Source organism: Cynocephalus volans, chromosome 10 (assembly GCF_027409185.1).
Source record: "Cynocephalus volans isolate mCynVol1 chromosome 10, mCynVol1.pri, whole genome shotgun sequence".
NCBI lineage: Eukaryota > Metazoa > Chordata > Mammalia > Dermoptera > Cynocephalidae > Cynocephalus > Cynocephalus volans.
This window is the reverse complement of record NC_084469.1, coordinates 57,600,265-57,625,483: the sequence shown is the minus strand read 5'-3', so window position 1 is coordinate 57,625,483 and position 25,219 is coordinate 57,600,265. Positions and strand designations below refer to the sequence as shown.

General features: G+C 47.0%; 1 protein-coding gene across 4 annotated transcripts in view; it reads left to right on the top strand.

The window, feature by feature from the left end:
• Positions 1 to 25,219, top strand: part of AKT2 (AKT serine/threonine kinase 2) — a 51,898-nt gene that overhangs the window by 14,388 nt on the left and 12,291 nt on the right. For 2 of the 4 annotated variants that reach the window (XM_063111439.1, XM_063111441.1), the window contains exons 2-4: positions 5,790 to 5,919; positions 13,467 to 13,595; positions 15,197 to 15,308. In XM_063111439.1, the coding sequence (XP_062967509.1) occupies positions 5,874 to 5,919; positions 13,467 to 13,595; positions 15,197 to 15,308 (287 nt within the window). In that variant the 5' untranslated portion in view covers positions 5,790 to 5,873. Of the gene's footprint in view, positions 1 to 2,507; positions 2,662 to 5,789; positions 5,920 to 13,466; positions 13,596 to 15,196; positions 15,309 to 25,219 lie in introns of those variants that run through there. The other 2 variants (XM_063111440.1, XM_063111442.1) reach the window with 2 other exon arrangements.

The following is a 25,219-nucleotide window of genomic DNA, read 5'->3' as shown; positions in this document are numbered from 1 at the left end:
AAGGGACCTGTGAGTGGAGACTGAAAGAGTGGAGCGGGGCCCTGAGTTTCCACCTGAGGGAACAGCATGTGCCAGGGCCCTGAGCTGGGGTGTCCCAGTGTGTCTTGGGAGCCACAGGAGGCAGACACCAGTGAAAGAGTATGTCTTTGAAGAAGTAAAGGGGGGATGGTGCAAGCCTCATAGAGTCCTGGGGTCCTGTAAGGACTTTGGCTTTTATTGGGGTGAGGGGACACGGGAGGGTTTGTGCAGAGGAGGGATGGGATCTGACTCAGGTGGTCACAGGGCCCAGACTGGAGGATGAGTGTGGACAGAGTGCTAGAACTCACTTAGGCTCACAACCCCCCTCAATGGCAGGAACCAGAATGACCTCATTTTACAGATGGGCAAACTGAGGTTCAGAAGGACCCAGCCCCCTTCCCAAGGCTGTCCAATTAGGACAAGGCATTCATCTGAGGGCCTTTCTCTGTTCTCCTCTGCTTGTGCTTAGGCCCCATGCCATCATGTAAATAGCCTCTTGTGGATCTGACCCCAGCACTGTGAGATGAAGTTTCTGAGGAGGCCCCAATTTAGAACCTTGAGAAATAAGACCCATGAGCCAGACATATGGAAATAAAAGTGTCTTAAAGAAATTTTAAAGTAATTTATGATACAGTGTTTGAGACATAAAGATAGCATTAGTCAGTGATACCCATGTACTCAGCAGCCATTTTAAAAAAGTAAAACCTCACCAGTGCAGTCAGAGCCCCCTTGGGGACCCTCCTCTATTCACCTTCCCCCTCTGGGTTCAGAGCTGATCACTGAGTGTGGTGATTTCCATTCCCTTCAGCTTTCTGCTCTGCCGAGTTAAAACATATTCCCCAAAACTCCTGCCCTCCACCCCTGGGCCATGGGGCTGGAAGTGTGCCACCCTGCTCCCTCCAGGGGTGCAAGTTGCTCCTCCAGTGGGATCGTTGTACAGATGGGAAAACCGAGGGTGTCACTTGCCACGTGGCCATGAAGTGGCAGAGCCGGAGTTGAAGCTCAGGTCCCCTGGATTCTGAATTTCTCTTCCTTACCCATTGATGACCAGGCCTTCTTGAGGGGGAAATCAAGGCAGGCCAGCCCTCTTGGGCAGGTGGGGAGAGTTCTGCTTTGGGAACCAGGAGGTCCAATTCTGGCTCCCCCCCATGTCATCTGGATTCCCAAACCCTGGGTTCTTTTGTATAGTTACTTCTTTTGTCATAAAGTACAAAAAAATACATTAAACACATTTCATATAGTACAATATAACAAATAACTGTAAAGTAAAACCCTGGATAACCACAACAGAACATTGTCAGCCCCCAAAAGTCCTCTCCTCTCTGTTACTGCCAAATGTAACCACTCTCCTGCCTTTGGGATATTGTTTTCCTTGATTTTCGGCATAGTCTTACAAAGGAGAAAGCCATCCCTAAACAAATAGTGTTAGTTTTGCTTGTTTTGAACTTGCTGTGAATGGACTCATTCTAGATGTGTTATTTTGTGCTCAGCTTCTTTCACTCGGTATAATGTTCTTACACTTCATCTCTGTTGTATGTATCAGCAGTTTGGTCCTTTTTATTGCTGAGTAGTGTTCTGCTGTATGAATTGACCAGTTTGTTTATCCATTCTCTTGTGTGTACTCCTGGTCTGTTACCAGTTTAGCGGTTATACTGTGAATATTGCTGCTGTGAATATTCTAGTACATGTCTTTTGGTAAACAAATTTTTTTTTTTTTTTTAATAGAGACAGTATTTATTTCTACAGGGTGAGATTAGAACAACAAATACTAATTTCTGTTGGAGGACTGTGGAGTTGCTGGGTCATAGGGTAGGTGTATACTGAGCTTTAATTCTTTTTTTTTTTTTTTTTAAAAGATGACCGGTAAGGGGATCTTAACCCTTGACTTGGTGTTGTCAGCACCACACTCAGCCAGTGAGCGAACCGGCCATCTGTATATGGGATCCGAACCCGGGGCCTTGGTGTTATCAGCACCGCACTCTCCCGAGTGAGCCATGGGCCGGCCCGTGAGCTTTAATTCTTACTGCCAGTTTTCCACTGTGGTTGAATCCCACCAGTAGTGAATAAGAGTTCCGATTCCTCTACATCCTTGATAACACTTGGCATTGTTGGCCTTTTAACATTTTAGCCACCACAGGTAGTTAGTTTTAATTTACATTTCCCTGTAAATAATGAGATTGTGTGTTCTTTGGTTGTTTGGGTGTCCTCTCCTGTGAGGTGCCCTTGCTCTTTTCACCTAGCCTCTGCAGCTCTGGGCCAGGCCCTCCGCAGACTCAGGCCTGGACACCCCTAGGAAGCAGCGAGTGGGATGGGCCGTGCTAACTGGGTTCTCGAGCAGGTCCCTGTCCTCCTGCCTGGGTGTCCTCTCTTGGCAGCTCCCCAGTGAGCAGGCCATCTCTTGGCTGTGGTGCCTGGTATTTCATCACCGCAGAACTACGTCACAGACACCTCAGCCCAGGCGCCACCCTCAGTGGGAGGACGGGGCAGGATCCAGGCGGGAGCAGGGGATCTTCCAGTTCCTCCCCCTGCTCTTGCCCAAGCTGCTGCTGACTTCTTAGTTGCTGAAATGAGAGTGTGAAAAGAGTCTCTGATGTGCTGAGCAGCGGCCAGGGCCTCCACCGTGTCTTGGCTGGGAGACCCAAGGTAAATGGCTTCCCTTCTCTGAGCCTCTCCTACCTAGGCATGGTCACAGCTCCTCTGAGGGGGTGGTTGGGAGAATTCATGAGAGACTCCACTGGAGCGCCGGCACCCTGCCCAAGGCCACTCAGCTGGCGATAGCTCTCAGACTCTGGAGCCCTGACCACTCTTGGCCACACCTGGCTGCCTTCACTACTTTCTCTTTAATAATGGCAGCCATGTGTTTAGTGGACACCAGACAGTAGGCTGGGCCTTCTGTCCACAGTATGTGCTTTAGTGCTGCTGAATCACAGACGCTTTGAAAGGTGACATTGCTGGGCCAGTGAGGGCCAGGGAGAGCCAAGATTGGATACCAGGCCCTTGTTCTTTCTCTTCCACATCTGCCCTTCCTTTGCACTCTGAGTTCTCCATCTTTGGGAAGTATTCAGGACTAAGCTCGAATCAGGGGAAAGTGTGGTGTTGGCTCCTGTGTTGGAGGAGGGCTTCTCTGATTCCCAGCCACAGACTGAAAGGCCGTGCATGTTCTCCCCTGCCTACCTCTCCCCTGGCTTCACACTCACCAAGCTCCTTCCTGCCTAAGGGCCTTTGCATTTTCTGTTCCCTTGTTGGAAGTGCTTTTCCTTATGTGTCTGCACAGCTCACTCCCTTGTTAATTCCTTACATGTCCCCAACACCATGCGGCTAACATAGCACCCCATTTCCTGCTCTTCTTTCCCTATACTTTACTTTTCTTTTCAGTGCCTCTTTGCCACCTGACATTGTTATATGCATAACTGTGTGTTGTTTTGCCTTCCTCAGCAGAATGTGAACATCATGAGGGCACGGGCCCTGTGTTATTGAAGCTCTGTCTCTGGCACTGTCTGGAGGTTAGGATGCACTCAGAAGAGATTCGTGGCATGAATAGAGTCTGGAAGTGTTGCTGTGTTGGGTCCTGGGCTGGGGATCTGTTGGGGACGCTTTGGTTTATTCATTGGTGCTCAGTAGATACCAGACTTAGTGCTGGCCCACTGAATTAGTCTTTATAGGTGTGGGGTAGGTTGCTTGAGGGGATGCACAGGGAGTACTCAGTGCAGCATCTGAAGCCAGGAAGGCATCCTGGAGGAGGCACTGGTTCAGCTGCAACCTCAAGGACAAGGGAGAAGAATGCATAGATGGAGGCCAGAGGGAAGAACCTGAGAGACAGAAGTCTGACAGAGACAGTCAGGGTGGGGAGGAAGAGAGGTTGGGGAGGGGCAGTAATCAATATCAGGGTCATTAGCCTTTAGTCAGGACTTTCCAGGTGTGCTTTTCGGCTCATGCAGGGCCTCCTCAGTGGTGGAAAGGACTTTGTTCTACGTTCTGAGCACACCAGGGAGCCATGGAAGGGTTTTGAGCAGGGAGATAGAGGGTCAGATTTAGACAGTGTGGGGTTTGAGTGCAGAGGCTGAGAGCCCAGGGAGAAGTTTGGCAGTGGAGGAAGGGCCTGTGGGAGAGGGGTTCAGGAGGCCGCAGATGTGCTGTGGGACTGAGGGCTGAGCAGCAGGCGGGAGGCATGCAGGGTGAGTGAGCAGGAGGCAACTGGAGTGAAGGGCAGCAGAGGCCAGGTCCTGAAGGGCCTTGAATACCAAGCTAAGGATTTGGGCTTTTTTGCTAGGGACAGTGGGGAGTCACGGAAGGGTTTTGAACAGGGGAAGGACAGTCAGATTTGGGGGTCTCTCTAGCTGCTTAATGGGGAATGGGTGGGAGGAAGTGAGAATGGAGGGTTGGGAGCCCAGGGAGGCAGTGTGGCAGGACCATACTAGACCCAAGCCAGGCCATTAAGGTGGGATGGAGGAGGGGTGAGATGGGGAGGCTGATGCACAGAGTAGTAGGATATTTAGGGTCGAGGGTTCTGGCGGTCCTGTGTGTTCAGGGTGTGGGGTGCTGGTTATGCCTGGTGGCAGGGGCGCCCCTTATTAATGCTTCTGGCTCCTTTGTAGCTCAGAGCCCAGAATATGACTTCTCACCCTCCCGTTTACTTCCCTGTCACTGTCTATCTTGTCTTTCCTCCCACTTCCTCCCACTTACCTCCCTTCCTTATGCCCGGGGCCTGGGCAGCCTGCCACTGTCACATGCCAGGCAGTAGCGTGTCCAGCCTACCAGCTCCCCTGGGGCACGAGAGAAAGCTGATGCCCATGATGTCCCTACAGCCAGCTGCCACTTCTCTGGGGCCACCGTAGCTGCTGACCTGCTGTCCGCAAATAACCCCCGGCTGGGAAAGGCAACGGTGCTTTGGGCTCCATGGCACCTGTCCAGGCCCCAGGTAGGGGCCCAGCTGGCAGCTGCCTCATGCCCTTCTCCCCTCTGCTCCAGGAACCTGAGACAAAGTAGTGGCCTTGGCGTCAGTCAGTCTATTGGCTGCTGGTTCCTGAAGACAGAAGTGGAGGTCTTGGGGAACAGATCAGGGCCTTGTTGGAGCCCCCAGGACTGGCTTCTAGCCCCCAGACAAGCTCATACGCAGTAGGTTGCTTTCTTGTTCAGGGTCCTGGAGTATCTGAGACTTGTCTTTCCTCAGTTGTGTGGTGGGGGCAAGGAGGGAACTGAGGCTGAGGGAGTGACATGGGGTGGCCTGGCGTGTGGTGGGGGACAGGAATGAGGATATTTAGTATGCTGAAGGTGGCAAGTTGGTGGCTACTTGGTTTAGAAAGGAGAGTGTGTGTGTGTGTGTGTGTGTGTGTTGGAAATGGGGGGAGGTAGATGCTGGTGGCTTTGAGTACTCCCTTAGGTGCCCAGGGCTGTCTGATTCATCCTGGGTTACCTCAGCATTCGGGCATGGGAGTGATGCAGGGGGTGGGGCTGCAGCTACCTAGATGCCTGCCAAGTCAGAAGTGAAGGTGGGTGGAGGGGCCGCTTCCGCCCAGCATGGGTGTCCTGAGTGCAGGGCCTGGTCTGTGCATAGGCCCAGGAGCTCTGTCTCCCCCAGATTGGAGTCCTTGGGGACACGACCACAACACCCCCTGGAGACTGGGCCCTGCAGGGTAGGGCTCTCCTCCACCCTCACTGGCTCTACTCTATGCAGAGCAGGCAAAGCAGCCAGAGGGCCTCAGAGCCTGGGTGTCCTGAGAGAAGAGGCAGAATCCCCTCGTACTCTGACTGGCTCCTCTCTTGTCTTGCAGACTGTGCTCTGTCCACGTCACCTCCTGCATGTCCTGCTGCCCTGAGCTGTCCCAAGCTAGGTGACAGCGTATTGCGCTGCCACCATGAACGAAGTGTGTGTCATCAAAGAAGGCTGGCTCCACAAGCGTGGTAAGGAGTTGCTTTTGCCCGCCAGATTGCCTATCTCCCCTTCCCACCCTGGCTCTCTTCCTGGCAGCTGGTGCCCTGAGAGTCAGAGATGTGTGGTGTTTACCAGCCTGAGGAGTCAGTATTCCACAGCCCCCAGGCCTGTAGCTACTTACATGCCCATTTCATGGAATCCTTCAGTGGTTGTCTGGGCAGGGGGTCTCTGGATCTCCCTGGGCGTGAGTCTCTAGGCCTAGCTGGACACCTTGAATGAGCCCATAGCCCAGGCCTTGTGCTCTGCCTCACATTAGTGATCTCATTCATAGCCCCATTTTATAGATAAAGAAACTGAGGCTTACAAAGAGGAAGTCACTTAACAGAAGTAGTGCTACAAGGTGATATTCAGCACTCATTTATTCATTCAGCAAATAGTCATTGCGTGTGGTGTGCCAGGTCATCACAGGCTCTAGGACACAGTGTTGCCCTCATGGAGTTTACGTTCCAGTGGGGACAAACAATAAATATGCGGACATATAATGTTAGGGGTGACAAGTGCTGTTGTGAAAAGTAAAAACTATGAAGAGCAAGGGGCTGGACAGAGATGGGTAGTCAGGGGAGGCTGCTTTGAGGAGGTGACAGTGAACAGAGGCCTGGGGGAGGTAAGGAAGTGAGCCACACAGATACCTGGGCAAGTGAGTCCCATGGGGAGGGACAGCAAGGACAAAGGCTCCAAGGCCAGAGTGTGCCTGATGTTTTTCAGGAGCAGCGTGCCTGGAGCAGAGTGAGGGCGAGCTGGAGGAGGTGAGGCAGAGGAATGATGCAGGATCTGATGGTGTTGGGCCTGTAGGCCATGGAAAGGACCTAGGCTTTACCTCTGCAGGCAATAGGAAGCCCCAGATGTTGTGAGCCAGGGTGTGACCTGATTCAGTGGTACTGATGGGAAGCTGAGGTCCTGAATGAAGTCATGGACAGGAAAGAGCAAGAGACTAGACCCTTAGACCCCAGGGCCACCTGTTTACAGGGCCAGCTGCCATGTGACACTGGGAGGCAGATAGGAAGAAGTGTGTGCTGAGGGTGAGCTTTGTCCTGGGCTGGCTTCCCCCCTGGGAGGAAGGGTGCCAGGCCTGGTGGTGGCTGATTGTGCACTTTCATTCATTCAACAAACATTTTTTGAGTGGCACTTGTGGCCCAGGCACTGTTCTAGGTACTGGGGATACAGCAGTGGGCCAAACAGGGAGACATCCCCGTCCTTTTTTTGTATCTTACATTCTGGTGGGGAGGGCAGACAGCACCTAGGTAGATAAGTGTGTCTAGTGGTGGTGTGTGCTATGGTGAAAAATCAAGCAACCTGAGAAGGATGGGGTGTGAGACAGGTGGGTTGGGGGCACTGTCATAAATAGGATGTTCAGGGAGGGCCTCACTGAGAAGGGGGTGTCTGAATAAAGACCTGAAGGAAGCAAGGGAGTAAGCTCCACGGTTAAATTGGGCTGGACCATGTGGCAAAAGGGACAGCCAGTGAGTGCTGAGAGGGGAGTGAGTGGGGCATGTGTCAAGAGGAGCAGGTGGCTGATGGGGCTGGCCTTTCAGGAATCAGGGAAGTGCACACCCACCCTGCCCTGTCCAGCCCACAGACAAGGAGCAGTGATAAGGGATGGAGGCCACTCACTAGGGCTGGGCCTACCCATCAGACTGGGCAGAGGAGGCCCATGTCCTGCTGCCCTTTTCAGGCAGGGGCAGCATTCAGGGCACCTCGACCTAGCCCCCCAGACTGATCCCTCAACTTGGGGTTGTTAGTGGAGCTCTCCGAACCTTGGCAGATGTCAAAGTTCTAACCCTGGCTCTGCCACTTCCTCTCAGTGTGACTGTGGGCAAGCTATGTCACCTCTCTGAACCTTGGTTTCACATCTGTAAAATGGGTTAACAACCTAGACCTCTGATTTTGTCAGCTCCACGAGGACAGGGATTTTCATGTGGCTTCTTCACTGTGGTATCCCCAGTGCCTCAAAAAGTGCTTGGCATACAATAGGGACTCAGTCAATGATTTTTGTTGTTGTTGTTATGAATATTCATGAGATACAAAGCTGATTGTCACCCCTCGTGGCATGATGTGAGGGCCAGATTCATACTGGCAGCATAACCATTACCAGAAATTGCTTTTGTACCCCGTGTCCCCCACCCAGTTATTCCCAGTAAATGATTGTTGAGTGAATGATTGGGCTTGTGTGTTTGTGGTGAGAGAGTGCTAGGGTATGCCATGGTCTTGGGCTCCTGTCCTCAACCTGAGTTTCCCGAGGCTGTGGCTCACTAGGCTGGGGTGAAGGTGTTTTGGAAGTTGGTATAGAACTAGAGGCGGGTGGGGGCAGGAATTTGTCTCAGCTGATGGCATTAAATAGGTCTTGACCCCTCTTAGGGTTTCAGTGTGTCCTGTTGTGCTACAACAGCCAGATGAGCTGGCCACAGGCCTGTCCCTGTCTGCTGGAACGGCCTAGTTCAGACACACCTCCCTCGGGTTTGCACCATGCATACACATGTATATGTGTGTATTCCTGGGTCTCCCCAGTGCGCGTCATTCTGGGCAGCAGCTGGCATCGGTGGGTGAGGCGAGCTAGGTCCTGCTGACTGCTGCTGTTTTGGGACCTGCTCCATCCCACTCCCACCTCTGGTGGCTAAAATAATATCAGCACTGGTTTACTGAGCCCACTCTATGCCAGGCACTGGGCTCTGCTCTAGGCAAGCCTGATTTTGCTGAATTTTCATATATGCCCTGTAAGGTGGATGCCATCTTACAGACCAGGAAGCTGAGGCACAACAGGAAGAGTGACTTGCCTCAGGTTTCAGCAAGGAGATTGGTAAAGCTGAGGTTTGGACTCAGGCCCTCTGACTCCTGAACAAGTGCTCTTAAGGCCTGGCCCACATGCTGCCTCTCTCCCAGCAGTATGTGCTCAAGGAAAGGTATAGTGACATCACGACTAATTGGAATCACTCATGCTGTGCTGGTCGCATTTCTGATGCAGCCTTAGCACACCCTCCCAGGACCCACACCAGGCCCTGTCTGCAAGTCTGAGGCAGACAGTGCAGTGGTCAAGAGCGTGGCCTCTGGGTTCCAGTCCTTGCTCTCCCAGGTAACAACTGCTATGATTGTGAGGCTAAATTCTTCTAGGTCTCTTTCCTTTTTTTAGCTTGTTACAAAGTATAAAATGCCACAGATTAAGTGCCTGGGTTATAAACTCACCCTGATATGTGTCCAGATCAAGAAACAGAATAAGACAGTCCCTAGAAGTCCCCGTACCCCTCTTAAGCAGTAACCACTCTCCTAACTTCCAGTATCATTGATGAGTTTTTCTAGGGTTTACTTTTCTTTTTATAAAAATTGAGGTGAAATTTACATATGATTAACCATTTTAAAGTGTACAATTCAATGGCCTTTAGTACATTCACAGTGTTGTGTAACCATCACCTCTATTTAGTTCCAAAACATTTTCATCACCCCAGAAGAAAACTTTGTACCCATTAAGCGATCAGTCTTCATACTGAGCTGGGAAGTTCAAGATTGAGGGGCCAGCATCTGGCAAGGGTCTTCTTGTGTTATCCCGTGGTGGAAGGTGGAAGGGCAAGAGAGAGCAAGAGTGAGCCAAACTCTTCCTTTTATAAGGAACCCCCTCCTGTGATAATGGCATTAATTTATTCATAAGGGTGGTACCCCCATGACCCAAACACTTCCTATTAGGCCTTGCCTCCCAACACTGCTGCATTGGGGATCGAGTTTTCAACACATGAACTTTGCAGGACACATTCAAACCATAGCACCCCCTCCTCCCAGCATCTGGCAACCACCAGTTTGCTATCTGTTTTTATGGGTTTACCTACTCTGGACATTTCATATAAATGGAATTGTGCAATATGTGGTCTTTTGTGACTGGCTTTTTTTTTCCTTTCTTTTTTTGTTTCTTTTTTCTTTGTGTGACTAGCTTTTTTTAGCATAGTGTTTTTGAGGTTCATCTTTGATGCAACATGTATTAGTACTCCATTCTTTTTTTATGGACGAATAATCCCTTTATAGATATATCACATTTTATTTATCAGTTCATCCACTGACCGACATTGGGGTTATTGCTACGTTTTGGCTATTGTGAATAGTGCTGCTATGAACAAAATGTTATTTGTCTACTTGTTTTCAGTTCTTTTGAGTATATACCTAGGAGTGGAATTGCTGGGTCATATATTTTATATTTATAATCTGTATTTATAATATTCAATATATTCTATTTTCTTCCTTTTTAAAATGTGTTTTGGTGGCTGGCTGGTACAGGGGTTGAATCCTGGACCTTGGTATTATCAGCACTACGCTCTAGCCATCTGAGCTAACAGCCAGCCCCTAAGATATTCTATATTTAACTTATTGAGGAAGTGCCAGACTTTTCCACAGTGGCTGCACCATTTTACATTTCCACCAGCAGTGCACGCAGGTTTCAATTTCTTTGTATCCTTGCCAACATGTTGTTGTTGTCATTTTTTTATTATAGCCATCCTAGTATGTATGAAGTAGTACCTCATGGTGGTTTTGATTTGCATTTGCCTAATGACTAATGATGTTGAGCGTGTACTTGTTGGCCATTTGTATATATTTGGAGAAATGTCTACTCAAATCTTTTGCCTATTTTTTAATCGGGTTGTTTGTCTTTTTGTTGTTGAATTGTGAGAGTTCTTTAAATATTGTGGATGCTAGGTAGGCCCTTATCAGATATATGATTTGCAAGTATTTTTGCCCATTCTGTAGGTTGTCTTTTTACTTATTTGATAATGTCTTCATGCACAAAGGTTTTTCATTTTAGTGAGTCCACTTTATTTTTTGTTATTGTTGCTTGTGCTTTTGGAGTCATTAAGAATCCATTGCCAAATTCAGGATAATGAAGATTTACTTCTATGTGTTCTTCTAAGAATTTTACAGTTTTAGCTCAAATATTTAGGTCAATCCATTTTGAGTTAATTTTTGTATATGGTATACATTGTAAAGAAGGGGTCCAACACCGCATGTGGATATCCAATTTTCCTAGCACCATTTGTTGGAGAGACCATTCTTTCCCCATTGAATAATCGTGGCACCCTTGTTGAAAATCAGTTGACCATAGATATTTGGGTTTATTTTTGACTATGAATTCTGTCTCATTGGTCTATATGTCTATCCTTATACCACACTGTCTTTTGGAGGCTATTGCAAATAGAATTGTTTTCTTAATTTCCTTTTTAGATTGTTTGATGCTGGTGTATAAAAGCACAGCTAGTTTTGGTATGTTGATTTTGCTGAATTTATTAGCTCTAGTAATTATTTTGTGGGTTCTTTGTGATTTTCTATGTATAGGATCATGTTATCTGCAAATAAAGGTTGTTTTACTTCTTTTCTTTTTCTTTTTTTTAAAAAGATGACCGGTAAGGGGATCTTAACCCTTGGCTGGTGTTGTCAGCGCCACGCTCAACCAGTGAGCTAACCGGCCATCCCTATGCAGGGATATAAACCCGTGGCCTTGGTGTTACCAGCACTGCACTCTCCCGAGTGAGCCACGGGCCAGCCCTTAGTTTTACTTCTTTTCAATTTGGATATCTTTTTCAGTGTTGAGTAGAGTGGTGGAAAGGGGAATCTTTGTCTTATTTCCAGTCTTAGGGGAAATGCTTTCAGTCTTTCAGCATTGAGTAAGATGTTAGTTGTGGGCTTTTTCATAGATGCCCTTTGTCATGTTGAGGAAGATTATGCCTATCCCTAGTTTGCTGAGTATTTTATCATGAAAGAGTGTTGGTTTTTGTCAGATGCTTTTTCTGTGTCAGTTGAGATGATTATGTTTTTTTTCCTTCAATCTGCTAGTGTGATGTGTTACACTGATTGATTTTCATATATTGAACCTCCTTTGCATTCCTGGGATAAATTTCTCTTGATCAGGGTATATATTCCTTTTAATATGTTGTTGAATTTGGAGTTTTGCTAGTTTTTGAACCTCATATAAATGGAATCATTTAGTACTACATTTGAAAAAATTTAATAAGTTAAAACCTATATGATACTTAAGATAGTGCTTAGCACATAGTACACTATAGTATCAGTATCATCGTTATCATCATCAATTAATGGATATCCCCATAAGAGGAAACAGAGACTCAGAGTGAAGTGATTTACTGGAGATCTCACATGGCAGATATAGCTCAGAGCCCACCCTGCCATCTTGCATATGAATTGAGGGCCTCAAGCGTACAGAAAGGACATTGTTGGGTGGGAGGGGGGAGAGGGAGGAGGGAGGGAGATTTTGGTAATGGGCCACAATAATCAACCACACTGTATATCGACAAAATAAAAATTAAAAAAAAAAAAAAAAGTGAATTGAGGGCCTGGCACCTGTTTGCTTGCACAGTGGACTGATGATTAAAAAAAAAAACAAAAAAAACCCCATTTATTGAGTGCCTGTGGTGTGCTAGGCCCTAAGCTGGGTGCTTCTTGGTTGCCATCTCATTTTTTAAACACTTTATTGAGATATAATTCACATACCCTATGATTCAGCCATTTGAAGTGTACAGTTCTGTGGCTTGTAGTGTACTCAGCGAGTACAGCCATCACCACAATCAATTTTAGGACATTTTTACTACCCTAAAAGGAAACCCTGCCCCTGTTGTCCATCACCCTTCAATCTCCCCCCAGACTCCACCACCTCCCCAGCCCTAGGCAGCCACTAATCTACTTTTCATTCTTATGTATTTGCCTATTCTGGATATTTTATATAAATTGAGTCATGTAATTTGTGGTCCTTTGTAACTGGTTTCTTTCACTTAGCATAGTTATGGTTCATCCACGTTGTAGAATCTTTCAGTACTTCATTTCTTTTTATGGCTGAATAGTGTTCCATTGCATGGGTATGTTGTATTTTGTTTATTCATTCATTATTTGCTGAACATTTGGGTTGTTTCCACTTTTTGGCTATTATGTATAATGCTGCTATGGGCATATGTTTGTTTCACCATCTTGTTTTAATTCTTAGCAGCTCTCTGAGGAGTGGGTCCTTGTAGCGTGTGCAGGGTGCTTGGATGGATATTTATGGTCAGAACAATGGAAGCGATCAAGGGGCATTCAGAGGGCGTGGCAGCAGCTATACCCCTACTGGCACTGAAGTATTTTGACATTTGATCCACCTGCCTGGTTGTATTGGTGAATACCAGCCCATGGGATTTGGCCTTACAGGGCCACAGGGCATATGTATTTGGAAGCCCAGGCCTCTACTGGAACTGGGCCATGCACTGACAAGAATGGCTTGCTGCTGGCCACACACTCAGGCAGCTGGTGCCCTGGGGCACTGCCTCAGAGGCCTTCCTGCCAGGCATGACCTGTGGATCACTTGGGCCCAGCCCAGCACCCCAGCCTGCGTCAGCAGGGACCATTGCGAGGGCTCCTCTGGGAGAGGCACTTTCGTCCACCCTCCTCCCACCATGGTGTCCCTTGTGAGTCACTATCACACTGGCTGCCTGCCTGCCGCCTGCCTAGGACGCTGCTCAACCTTGCTCTGACCTCTCTCTCCCCTCCTGCCTTGTTTCAGGCGAATACATCAAGACTTGGAGGCCCCGGTACTTCCTGCTGAAGAGTGATGGCTCCTTCATTGGGTATAAGGAGAGGCCCGAGGCCCCTGATCAGACCTTACCTCCCTTAAACAATTTCTCCGTAGCAGGTGTGTCTCAGGGCAAGTGGGCCAGGGTTCCAGTGCTCAGAGAATGGCTGGCAGGTCTTAGGAGCATGTGTAACTTAGTGATTCTTGAGCTGTGAGACTGTCTGCCCTCACCTCCATTTCCTACCCTTCCCTTGCTCTTCCTTCATGTTAGCTGGGCCAGGTGGGGCTGTCCTGGTGGGAGGTGGGAGAGGGAAGAAGGGAGAAGCCAGGGCACTTTCCCTCACCTCGGCCGAGGGCAGTGCCTCCTCTGTGCTCCAGTTCCTGCTGACAGGCGTGGTTCTAGCTGGTGTCAAGTACCTCCCATCCTGTGCTCTGGTGACAGCTTCCTCCCTCTGTCCCTCTAACCTAGAGGGGTTGTAGCTTCCTGCTCAACTGATTGCAGGGCTAACCTCATGTACTCTGTTCCCTCCATGTTACTCAAAGTGGTGCCTACCAGCTGGATCCTAACCAATGAAATTTTCCCAAGCCCAGAGCCCTTGCCTGGGCCTTGCAGAACACAGTCCTGCCCTTGACACTCTGCCCCTCTGTCTCCTTATTTTTTCACTGACCTGATCATTCCCCATGTCTTTGTTTCACCTGCTAAGAACATTTCAAAGGAATCCCTAGCTCCACTGCCACTGCCTTAACTCATGCCACCATTTTCTCCCTGTTAGGTCCCTGTTCCACCTTCTTCCTCAGCTTCACCTGAACTTCCAGACTGTCCCAGGAAGCTTCTTAGACATTTCTCCTGGGTGCCCTCATACTTACCACATCCCAAACTGACCATCAAGTCTCCCTTTCCTTTCCCTAACCTTCTATTCCCTGTCTCCATCTCAGAGATGGCCCTTTTAAACCCTTAGTCCTCGGGCCAGAGGCCTGGGCCTTGTTCTAGATGCCTCTCCTGCCTCCCCCAAGTGGCCTGTCCAACTGCTCTTTCTTGCCCTCTCTGTGGCTCTACTCTGGTGTAGCCCCATCTTCTCCAGCTAGGTCCCTGCCTCCCTGGTCCCCTGGCCTCCAGTCTCACCCTGTACATGGCAGCCAGAGGGATGTCTCAATCCATTTGTGTCCTTTCCCTATTTAAAAGCCTTCCATGGCTCCCTGCTGCCCTGAGGACAAAGTCCACATTCCTCACCATTGCCTTCCAAGCTCTGCCTGGCTGGCCCTGGCCCACCTCTTTAGGCTTGTCTCTTCTCCCCTCCTCACATTTCAAGCAGAATTGGCCATCCCCTGCATACGTTGGGTCCCCTCTCATCTCTGGGCTTCTGTACGTGTTATACCCTCTGCCTAAGTTCCCTTTTCCTTCAGTGCTCAGTTCAGAGATTCCCCTTCCTCTGGGAAGCCCTCCCTGACCCCAGGCTGGGTTGGATGCTTCCTCTGAACTTCTGCACACCTCTGGGCTTGCCCCTTCACAGCCCTGGTCACTATCTGGTGGTCTGTCCCCCTTCTACACACATAGTGAACCTTGAGCCCTGTAAGGGCAGGGCCAGGGCTGTCTTAGTCACTAAAGTGTTCCCAACACCATCTGGCATGGGGTTGGGCACACAGAAGGTGTCTCAGGAAATGTGGGCTGTGGACTGGCAGGGGTCTCCTCACCCCCTGCTCTCTGCTCCTTCTGCCTGCAGAATGTCAGCTGATGAAGACCGAGAGGCCACGTCCTAACACTTTTGTCATACGCTGCCTGCAGTGGACCACAGTCATCGAGAGGACCTTCCACGTAGACTCTCCAGATGAGAGGTGAGTCCGGGCCTCCGTGTGGCTGCCCTTTGAGAGTGATCAAGCCCAATATGAGAAGGGGTGCAGATGGACAGATACCCTTTGGGACCCTACATAGAAATTTCCAGTCTGTAGCCCTTCTGGTGGCTGGATCTAAGAAGAGCTGAGATTCTTAGTCTGAAGACCCCCCTCTGTGTCCTCAGTCACTGGCAGAGCTTGTTAACAGTACACACCTTTGGGCGTTGCTTGAGGGTCTTTGATTACCTGGAGATCTGCAGATGGTCAGGGAGCTGCATTCGTTTTTTGTGGGAGGAGTGCCTGGCCAGTATAGGGATCCAAACCTGTGACCTTGGTGTTATCAACACTGCACTCTAACCAACTGAGCTAACTGGCCAGCCCCCCATTTTTTTTTTATAAACCTTTTTATTTATTTTATCTTAATTTTTTGTTTTGGTGGCTGGCCAGTATGGGGATTTGAACCTTTGACCTTGGTGTTACAGCACTGTGCTGTGAGCTAACTGGCCAGCCTGGGAGCTGCATTCTTAATGAGTATCTCTGTTGATTTTGAGGCAGGTGGTCCAGAGAGTCAATTAAAAAAGATCAATTTATTGAGGTGATGGATATGCTAATTACTCTGATATGATCATTGCACATCATATAAATGTACTCAAATATCACACTGTACTCCATAAATATATACAATTATCTTGGGTCAATTAGAAAAAATAAATTAAAAAGAAAAAAAAAAGAATCACGTTTTCAACCTCAAAAAAACATCCAAGGGGATTTCTAGTTACTCTGCCAGAGCAGGAGTCGTAATGGCTCAACTAAAGACACTGTGAACTTTGTACATTTGTTAGCTTTGTTACTTTCTTACTTATGTTGTATTAATTAGATCTTGTCTCTTTTTCTAATAATAAAAATGTTGATTACCACCAAAAAGATCAATTTAATAATCAGTAGAGATGATATAGACTCATCTAGTTCACACATCAAAGAGTATAAGGAGGTATCTCATGAAAGCTTCACTCTCACCTCTGCCCCATCTGTGCAGCTCTCCGCCACCCAATTAACTGCTCTTCTTGTGTGTCCTTGAAGAGCAGATAGAGACCTTTGTGGACTACTGCCCTTGTTTTATTCTTTTCACGCAAAAGGTGACATTGTGCACATACTGTTCTGTACTTGCTTTTTTTACTTAACAGTGTATCTTGGGGAATCTTTCTGCATCACTATGTAGAGTACTGTTGCTACTGCATTGTTTTTTGTTTTGCCTTTTTTTTTTAAGAGCTGGACATGTGTGTCCCCAATTTTATTTAACACTTCTTTATTAATGGGGAGTAGAGTTGTTTCCAGCCTTTGGCGTATTGCAAGTAGTGCTGCAGTGAAATACTTTGTGATCTCATGACATGTGTATAGGTAAATCTGTATGATGAATTCTTAGGTGTAGGATTGCTGAGTCATGGGGAATATACATTTGTAATTTTGAAAGATGTTTCTACTAGGTGATGTCTAAGAATGTCCCCATGGCCTTGTGTTTTCAAACATTTGGATTTTTACTAGTCTGAGTAGTGTGGAATTGCACCGTAGGTTAGTTTTAACTCTCCTTTCTCTCTCTGTGGATGAGTTTGACCCTCAAGGGCCATGAGTTTCCTTTTCAAAACTGTTCATATTGTTTGACTTTTTTTCCATTGTGTAGTTGGACTTTTTCTTATTTATATCTGAAGGCTCTTTATATGTAAGGGAGCTTAGCCCTTTGTAATGGGTGGCAAATGTTCTTTATTCCCACTTTGTCCTATTGGACCTCACTTTGAGAAACACTCCTATAGCTTGTCCGTGGTGTAAGGCTTCAGCTGACTCTCTGGAGAACCCTAAAACAGTGCCATCCAAGAGAACTTTCTGCCATGATGGAAATGTTCTATATTTGCACTGTCCAATAGGGTAGCCATTAGCTACTCTGTGCCTTTTGAGCATTTGAAATGTGTCACTGAAGAATGGAATTTTTTTATTCTATTTAATTTTAATTGATTTAAATAACCATATGTGGCTAGTGGCTATCCTCTTGGACAGTACAGTTCTAGACCCCACACAAAATAATATCACAAGATTTGTTACCACAATCTATATTGTAATTATCGCTGCATAAGGTTAAAAATATGAGGGTGCTTCAGAAAGTTTCTGGAAAAATAGAATTAAAAGATAATATGAATCTTTTCATGATCTTTTTGAAGTTCCCTCTTACTACCTGCCCCACCAAGAGGAACAGAATTATCATCTCAGGCCAGCTAAGCTGTTATTCAGTTGAAAACTGGAGGCCAAAATGTGGACTCCCTGTGAAAACAAATCAAGACTAATAAGTGTTGTGTAGGACCTAGGTGTAGGGCTGAGTTTTGAAGAATGGTTAGGAGTTGGCCGTGGACATAGGAAGGAGAAAGGGCTAGGAAAAGGGACCAGCATATGCAAAGGCCTGGAGGTGAAACAGCTTGTGCATTCCAGGGACCTCAGAGGTTCTGTGTCACCGGAGAATCAAGGGACCAGGAGTCTTGGAAGAGGGGAAGTGGAGGCACTTGAAGCTGGAGAGCTCAGCTGGGGCCTTGGACACCAGATGGAGATCCCCGCGGGGGTTGGCAGGCACTTAATAAATTGGGGTTTGTCGCAGGGTTGTTAAAAGATTCAAAGGAATGATAAACAGGAAGTCCTTAATTCAGCAGTACCTGGCACACAGTTTGCAAGGCTGGAAAAGGAGCAGTGGGGAGCTGGCACAAGTGTTTTAGTAGGCGAGAGAGATGATCTAATTTCCATTTTTGCAAGATAACATGCTTCTCAGTATGGGGGAGAATCCTGTTACTAAGACGGGGGTATAGGGCTGGAGAGTCCCCTGCCTTTCTCCTTTTCTTAGTACCCTCAGCTGCCACTGGAGAGAAATCTGCTGGAATGACTCTGAGACACCAAACCCCAGATTCCTGACCTTGACCCTGGGAGAAGTATGAGCCAGAAACCCAGCAAGGGGGGAGGCCCCTTCCACTCTGCTCATGGCTGACTGATGCTGTCCTCTCTGCCCTGCCCCACATAAGCCTGAGGTTGACTGGCTGCTCCTGAGCCTAGGGAAAGATGGGGGGTTGCAGGGCAGACAGGCGCCACACTGGTGACTGGTCATTGCCCACGTGCTGCATCCCCCTCTTCATGGGCTCCTGGTTGCCTTTCCTGCCTTCCCCAGCTGACTGCCCCACTGCCAGCTTGTTGTTTCCTATAGAAAAGTTGAAAGAATAGTGTAATGAATGAACACCCAGGTACCCTACACCTAGATTCAGCAGTTGAACATTTGCCATGTTTGCCTCATCTTGCTGTGTTATGCTAAATCCTGAATTTCTCTTCATACTTTTTGACACTTTATGCCTTAATATATTAGCAGGTATCTCCTAAGAATAAGGACTTTCTCCTATAGAATCATGATATCTTTATCACACATGAAATGGTTATAATATATATTGATTAATATCTTTCCCATGTCCATCCCATACTTGAATTTCCCTAGTTATCCTCAAAACGTTGTTTTACAAATCAGGTTTCATTCAAGGTACATGTTGTCTCTTTGGCCAATTTTAATCTAGTTTAGCCCTTTGTCTTCTTTTTCACCCTGAAGACATTGATTTATTTGGCAAGCCGGACTCATTGTCTTGTACAGTTCCACCTTCAGGTTGTGTCATTTTATTGCCTTTTGGCATTGTTTACTTTTTTTCTATGCTTATATTTCTTGTTAACCAGAAGTTAGGTCTGGAGCAGGATTGGCAAACTATAGCCCTGCCTCCTGTTTCAGTAAATAAAATTTTATTGTAACATGGCTATGTCCATTTCTTTACAAATTGTATATGGCTACTTTTGCCCTGCAGTGGCAGAGTTGAGTAGTTGTAGCAGAGACTGTGTGGCCTGCAAAGCCCTTTACAGAAAAAGTTTGCAGACCCCTGGTCTTGGCAGGAATGCTTAATCATCAGATTTGTGTGATCTTTTTGATATAAACCTTGTGTAATTTCTCTGCTCAGAACTGAGTGGCTTTTAGTCCTACTTGGAGTAAACTCCAAAGTCTATGCCATATCCTCCAAAATCCTGTATAATCTGGCCACCAATCCAGAGTCATTTCTTATCTCTAGTGCCCTCACTTAGCTACACTGGTCTCTTTGCTGTACCTTAAACACGCCAAGCACACTTCATGCCTTAGGTCCTTAGCACTTGCTGTTCTCTATGCCTAGGACCCTCTTCCTCCAGATGTCGTCACAGTCCTCTCCTTAACTTCATGAGGTCTCTGCTCAAATGCTGCCTTCTCAGAGCACCCTGCCCTGTTCCCCTCCCCGTGGACTCTTGTTTTTTATATTTATTTATTTGTGCCTGGCACATATATAGGCATTCAGTAAATGTTTGTTGAATAAATAAAAAGAATAATTAAAACTAATTCTCTGTTGAACCAGACGTTCTTCTAAGGATTTTATATATATTAACTTATTTTGTTCTCACAACTGAGACTATCTGTGAACAGGGAGGGACCCCAGATGCCATCCAGCTGTAAATGCCCCTCTGGGTCAGAGGAGGGCGATGGTTAGGGAGGGAGGTCCTCCATCCAGTGTTAGACCAACAGTCAGCTGTCATTCCTGAAGTTGTAAGGACAGGTTTGTCCTCCAAAGACAGCCCTGCCACTTTTGCTTCCCTGAGCTTCCCTCCCAGGCTCATTTTGTCCTGCTTAGTGGGGTAGCCCAGGACTGGGGCCCAGGCTCTAGAGTCAGACTGGTAGCTATGCCACTTTCTCAGTGGGGCTCAGCTCCCTGTCTGTCATGAGGAACAAATGAGGAAGTAAACATGAAAGCGCCTGCAGGGTCTGCCCCATGGCACCCTTTGGCACACATGGCTGCTGGTGCCTCTCTTTCCTCCATCTCCTCTGCTACCAGCACCTCTTACCTGGAGGATGCCTTGGTCTCCTTGCTTTTCCTTTTGGTTCCCCCAGTCTGTAGCCCACGTAGCAGCCTCTGACTTAAAACAGAAATTGGAGCCTGTCACCCTCTGGTAAAACCCAGTGACTTCCTGTGGTGTTAAGAATTAAGACCCAAATTCCTACCATGGTGGCACAAAGAGCCCACAGTGGTCTGGGCCTGTCCTCCTTCCTACCCTCATCCCCTCCACTCATCTCTCTGTTGGCTGTAGCCACACTGGCACCTGCTGTGCCTTCTACAAACACCTCAGGCTCCTCCTGCCTGGGGCCTTCGCTCTGCTGTTCCTCCTGCCTGGATTCCTTTTCCTCCTAGCCCTCTGTGTGGCTGCCTCCTTCCCTCTGTTTCATTGATTCCACAGCCATGTGCCAAGTTCCTGTTCTGGGCACTGGGGATGGTCCATGTTCCAGTGATATCCTTCAGGTTCTTGTTTAAATGCCATCTCCGGGGCTGGCTGGTTAGCTCAGTTCGTTAGAGCACAGCTTTATAACACCAAGGTCCCAGGTTCGGATCCCTGTACTGGCCAGCTGCCAAAATAAAATTAAAAATAAATAAATAAATGAATGCCATCTCCTCAGAGAGGCCTTCCCTGTCCACACTTTGAGAAGGGGCTTCCCTCTCTGGTCCCTGCCTTAGGACTTTCATATGTTTGTCTTCCCTGTTAGGCCATGAGCTCCAATGGGGCTTATTCCCTGCAGCATCCTCAGTGCCCAGAGCAAGACCTGGCTTACAGAAGGCACTCAGTAAATATTGGTTGGCTCGGTGAATGCTCATGACACCCCTTTGAGGTACTTACTCTGTGCCAGGCACTGCTCTGAGCACATTATATCTAGCATCTCATTTTACCCTTTCATGACTGTCTAGTGCCCTCTTTGTGAGTCAGCCCACTGAGGCACAGGAAAATCAAATGATCAGTTTCCACATCAGAAATGCTGCCTCTCCCCTCTTGTGCTCTTGAGAATCTGAAGAGGAGGTGTTTGTGGAGCTGGCCATTCAGTGTTGTTATTTATCTAGTCATGTCTCTTGGTAGGGAAGGAGGTTGGTTTCCTCAGGGGCTCTCCTTTTGGGGAATGGAGGGTACTTAAGCCCCAGCTTGGGTTGGGAGCTCCCCTCTGCCCCAGATACCATGTTGCAAACCCTTGAGGAATATCCTGGACAGAGGCCTTTGCTTTTCCTCTGGAATTCTGAGTGCTGCAACCTTGTAACCTCAGTCCAGTTGGAACAGGATTGGGGGTCTGTGAGCGGGAAAGCCCCAGTTAACCCTGACCAACCTCCTGCATCCCTGTGGGTTCCCACAGTCCCCTGTGTGGTGGGCAGCTTGAGCCAGGATGGATGGGATAGGTCCAGGCTCCCACCCAGGGCCTTCAGCATCTTTTATGAGTTGTGCCAGTCCCCATGCACAGTGCTCTCATAGGCAGCTTCTCAGCAGCCACAGTCCATGGAGGAACAGAGCAAGCTGAGAGGGGTGAGTTTATCCACGTGGCAGAATTGCTATTGGAGCCCCAGTGGTGTGGCTCTGGAGCCTGTGCTCCTGATCCCCTTCCAGAGTAGCTGCCTCTGTCCCCCACCTCCTTCTGGTGCTTGGTTGTAGATGCGCCCACCATGGTTGTTTATGTATTCAGGCTACTGTTGAGGGCCTGTCTGTGTCTCCTCTCCACCCCTCTCTTTGTAAACTTAGATGGTGTCACACGAACATCTTAGTCTGCAACCTGCTTTTTTCATGTGACAATCTCTTGAGATCCATATATATGAGAGAGAGATATTTTTCTTTTTAATGTATTCACTGTGTCTCTTAGGAGATCTGTGATTTTTTTTTTTTTTTTTTTTTTTTTTTTTTACTATCTACCATCTTACACTCAAGTTAGCATTTAAAAATTTCTAAGAGAAGCCCTCCTCCTGGAAGCAGGTAAGAGAGCATGCCTAGGGTCCTAGGCAAGGAGCTGTGAGCCTCAGCCTCCTCCTACTGGAAGTAGTCAAGAGAGCATACCAGGGGTCCTAGGCAAGGAGCCGAGGGCAGTGCCCACTGTCTGAAAGCAGGCTAGAGAGCATGCCGATCAAACCACTTCTGTGTGGGCAGCCCACCACAGCCACTACCACAAGCACAACCACAGCTGCCGTAAAAGTGGCTCAATGCCACAGCAGCAGCCACAGCCACCATGCACGCATCCCACTGGACACTCAACTGTATGGACACAAGGAGAGTCACCAGCAGAGACTAGAAAAAGAGGATGTCTCTTTCCTCAAGGCCCACTCCAGAGTAATAAAAGAAGCAACTGCTCTACCAGATGAGTAGACATCAATGTAAAGATACTGGAAATACAAAAACCCAAGAAAATATGACACCACCAAAGGAATACAGTAATTCTTAAGTACCAGACCGTATAGAGCAGAAAACTCTTGAAATGACTGAAAAGAAATGCTAAGCAACAGTCTTAAGAAAAGTCACTGAGATGTGAGAAGACTCAGTTAGACAACATAATGAAATGAGAAAAAAAATCCAGGATGTGGGGCTGGCCAGTGGCTCACTTGGGAGAGTGTGGTGCTGATAACACCAAGCCCACGGGTTTGGATCCCTATGTAGGAATGGGGCCGGTTAGCTCACTTGGAAGACTCTGGTGCTGACAACACCAAGTCAAGGGTTAAGATCCCCTTACCAGTCATCTTTAAAAAAAAAAAACCTGTATATGAAGGGGAAAATTTACAAAGAGATCAATACCTTAAAAAAGAATGTAGCAGAACTCATGGAACTGAAAGATTTACTCTCAACGAAATTAAAAACATAACTGATAGCTTAAGTAGCAGGCTAGAACAAGCAGACAAAAGAATTTCTGATCTTGAAGATAGTCTTTTTGAAATAACCCAGGTGGACAAAAAAAGGAAAAAAGAATTTAAAAAAATGAAGAAAATCTAAGACATCTAGCAGACAACCTTAAGCGCACATTCAAATCATGGGTGTTCCAGAAGGGGAGGAGAAAAGAAAAGGCATGGAAAACCTATTCACTGAAATAATAGCAGAAAATTTCCCAGATATAGGGAGAGACCTTCAGATCCAGGAGGCTCAAAGATCCCCAAACAGATTCAACTCAAAAAGATCCTCTCCAAGACACATTATAGTCAAACTGGCAAAGCTCAAAGACAGAGAGAATCTTAAAAGAAGCAAGAGAAAAGCATCAAGTCACCTGTAAGGGAGTCTCTGTCAGGCTAACAGCAGACATCTCAGCAGAAACTCTACAGGCCAGAAGAAAATGGGGTGATATATTCAAAATACTAAAAGAAAAAAACTGCCAGCCAAGAATACTATACCCAGCAAGGCTATCCTTCAGAAATGAAGGAAAAATAGTATATTTTCCAGATGAACAAAAGCTGCAGGAGTTCATCACTGCATGACCAGCCCTATAAGAAATCCTCAAGGAAATCTTGCATCTGGAATCTGAAAAACAATAATCACTACCATGAGTACACAAGAAAGAACAAAACCCACTGGTAGAACAAAAATGCAAATGAGAAAAAGAACCTAAATGTTACTACCAAAAAAAGCCATATTGACAATGTAATAATGCCCCTACTTTATTTCTGATTTTAGTAGTTTTGGTCTTCTTTCTTTTTTCTTGGTCAGTCTAGGTAAAGGCTTGCAAATTTTGTTATCCTTTTAAATAATTAACTTTTGGTTTTGTAGCTTTTCTTTATTGTTTTTTAATTCCCTATTTCATATATTTCTGTTGTACTCTTTGTTATTTCCTACTTATATTTGCTTTTGGTTTAGTTTGCTCTACTTTTTCTATTTTCTTAAGGTACAAATTTATATTACTGATTTGAGATTTTTGTCATTTTCAATATAGGTATTTACAAGTATAAATTTTCCTCTAAGCACTGCATGAGGCCTGCATCCTGTAAATTTTTATATGTTGTGCTCTGATCTTTATCTCAAAGTACTCTAATTTCTCTGATTTTTCTTTTTACTCATTGTTTATTTAGGAGAGCGTAGTTTAATTTGCACACATTTGTAAGTTTTCTAAATTTCCTTCTGTTAATGTTGTCAGAAAACATTTTCTATGATCTTAGTCTTTAAAAAAAAAAAAGGAAAAATTTAAACAATCTGCCTTTTAAAAAAGTAGGTTATTTGAAATATTATACAACTTTTAAAAGTAAATAAAAATTTCTAAGAGAAGTAAGAGGACAGCTATGGGTCTGATAAAGCATATCGCTTGAGGCATTGGGTCAGGGAGGGAAGAGGCCAGCGGGCTCTGCCTGGGTGTACACCAGCCTCGCTGTGTGCTCCACCTGGGTGTGCACTGGTTCTGGGGCCATGTGGACTTTGGCTGCCTTGTGTCGGGAGCCATATCTAACAGTAGCCGCCATTTTTAACAAATAACAGCCATTTTATGTAAGGCTTTCTCCTCCTCCTCAGAAAAGCCCGCGCTCGCCAAGCCAACACTCCTCCCCACCTCCTCTTCTCATACCACGCCACTATCACCCCCCTGCCTTTCCGCCTATCATAACAAGCCAATACTCCTCCCACCTCCTCTTCTCATACCACGCCACTATCACCCCCCTGCCTTTCCGCCTGTCATAAGTTGCCACACTCTGTGACAGCCCGCCCCTTCTTCACTATGTATATAAGCAATTGCCTAACAATAAAATTTTGAGGCTTGATCAGAATCTTGTCTTGCCTCCATTCTGCGTGTCTCCTGTCCCTCCCTCTTTTCACCAGCTACAGGTAGTCCTCCTCGAGCCCGCGTTCTTATCTGTCCCGCAGGCCGGGACAGCCTTGCTCATTCATTACCCAAATAACTACCAAGTGCCTGTCACAGGTCCTGGGGCACACCACATTCAAAGCAGATGGAGATCCCTGCACTCATGGGGTGGACATATATGGGTTATGGGGACCCCAGACTCTAGTCGGGTGGTAAGAGGCAGTGTGCCACCAGTTGATGTTTATGCATCTTTCTTACAAAGCAT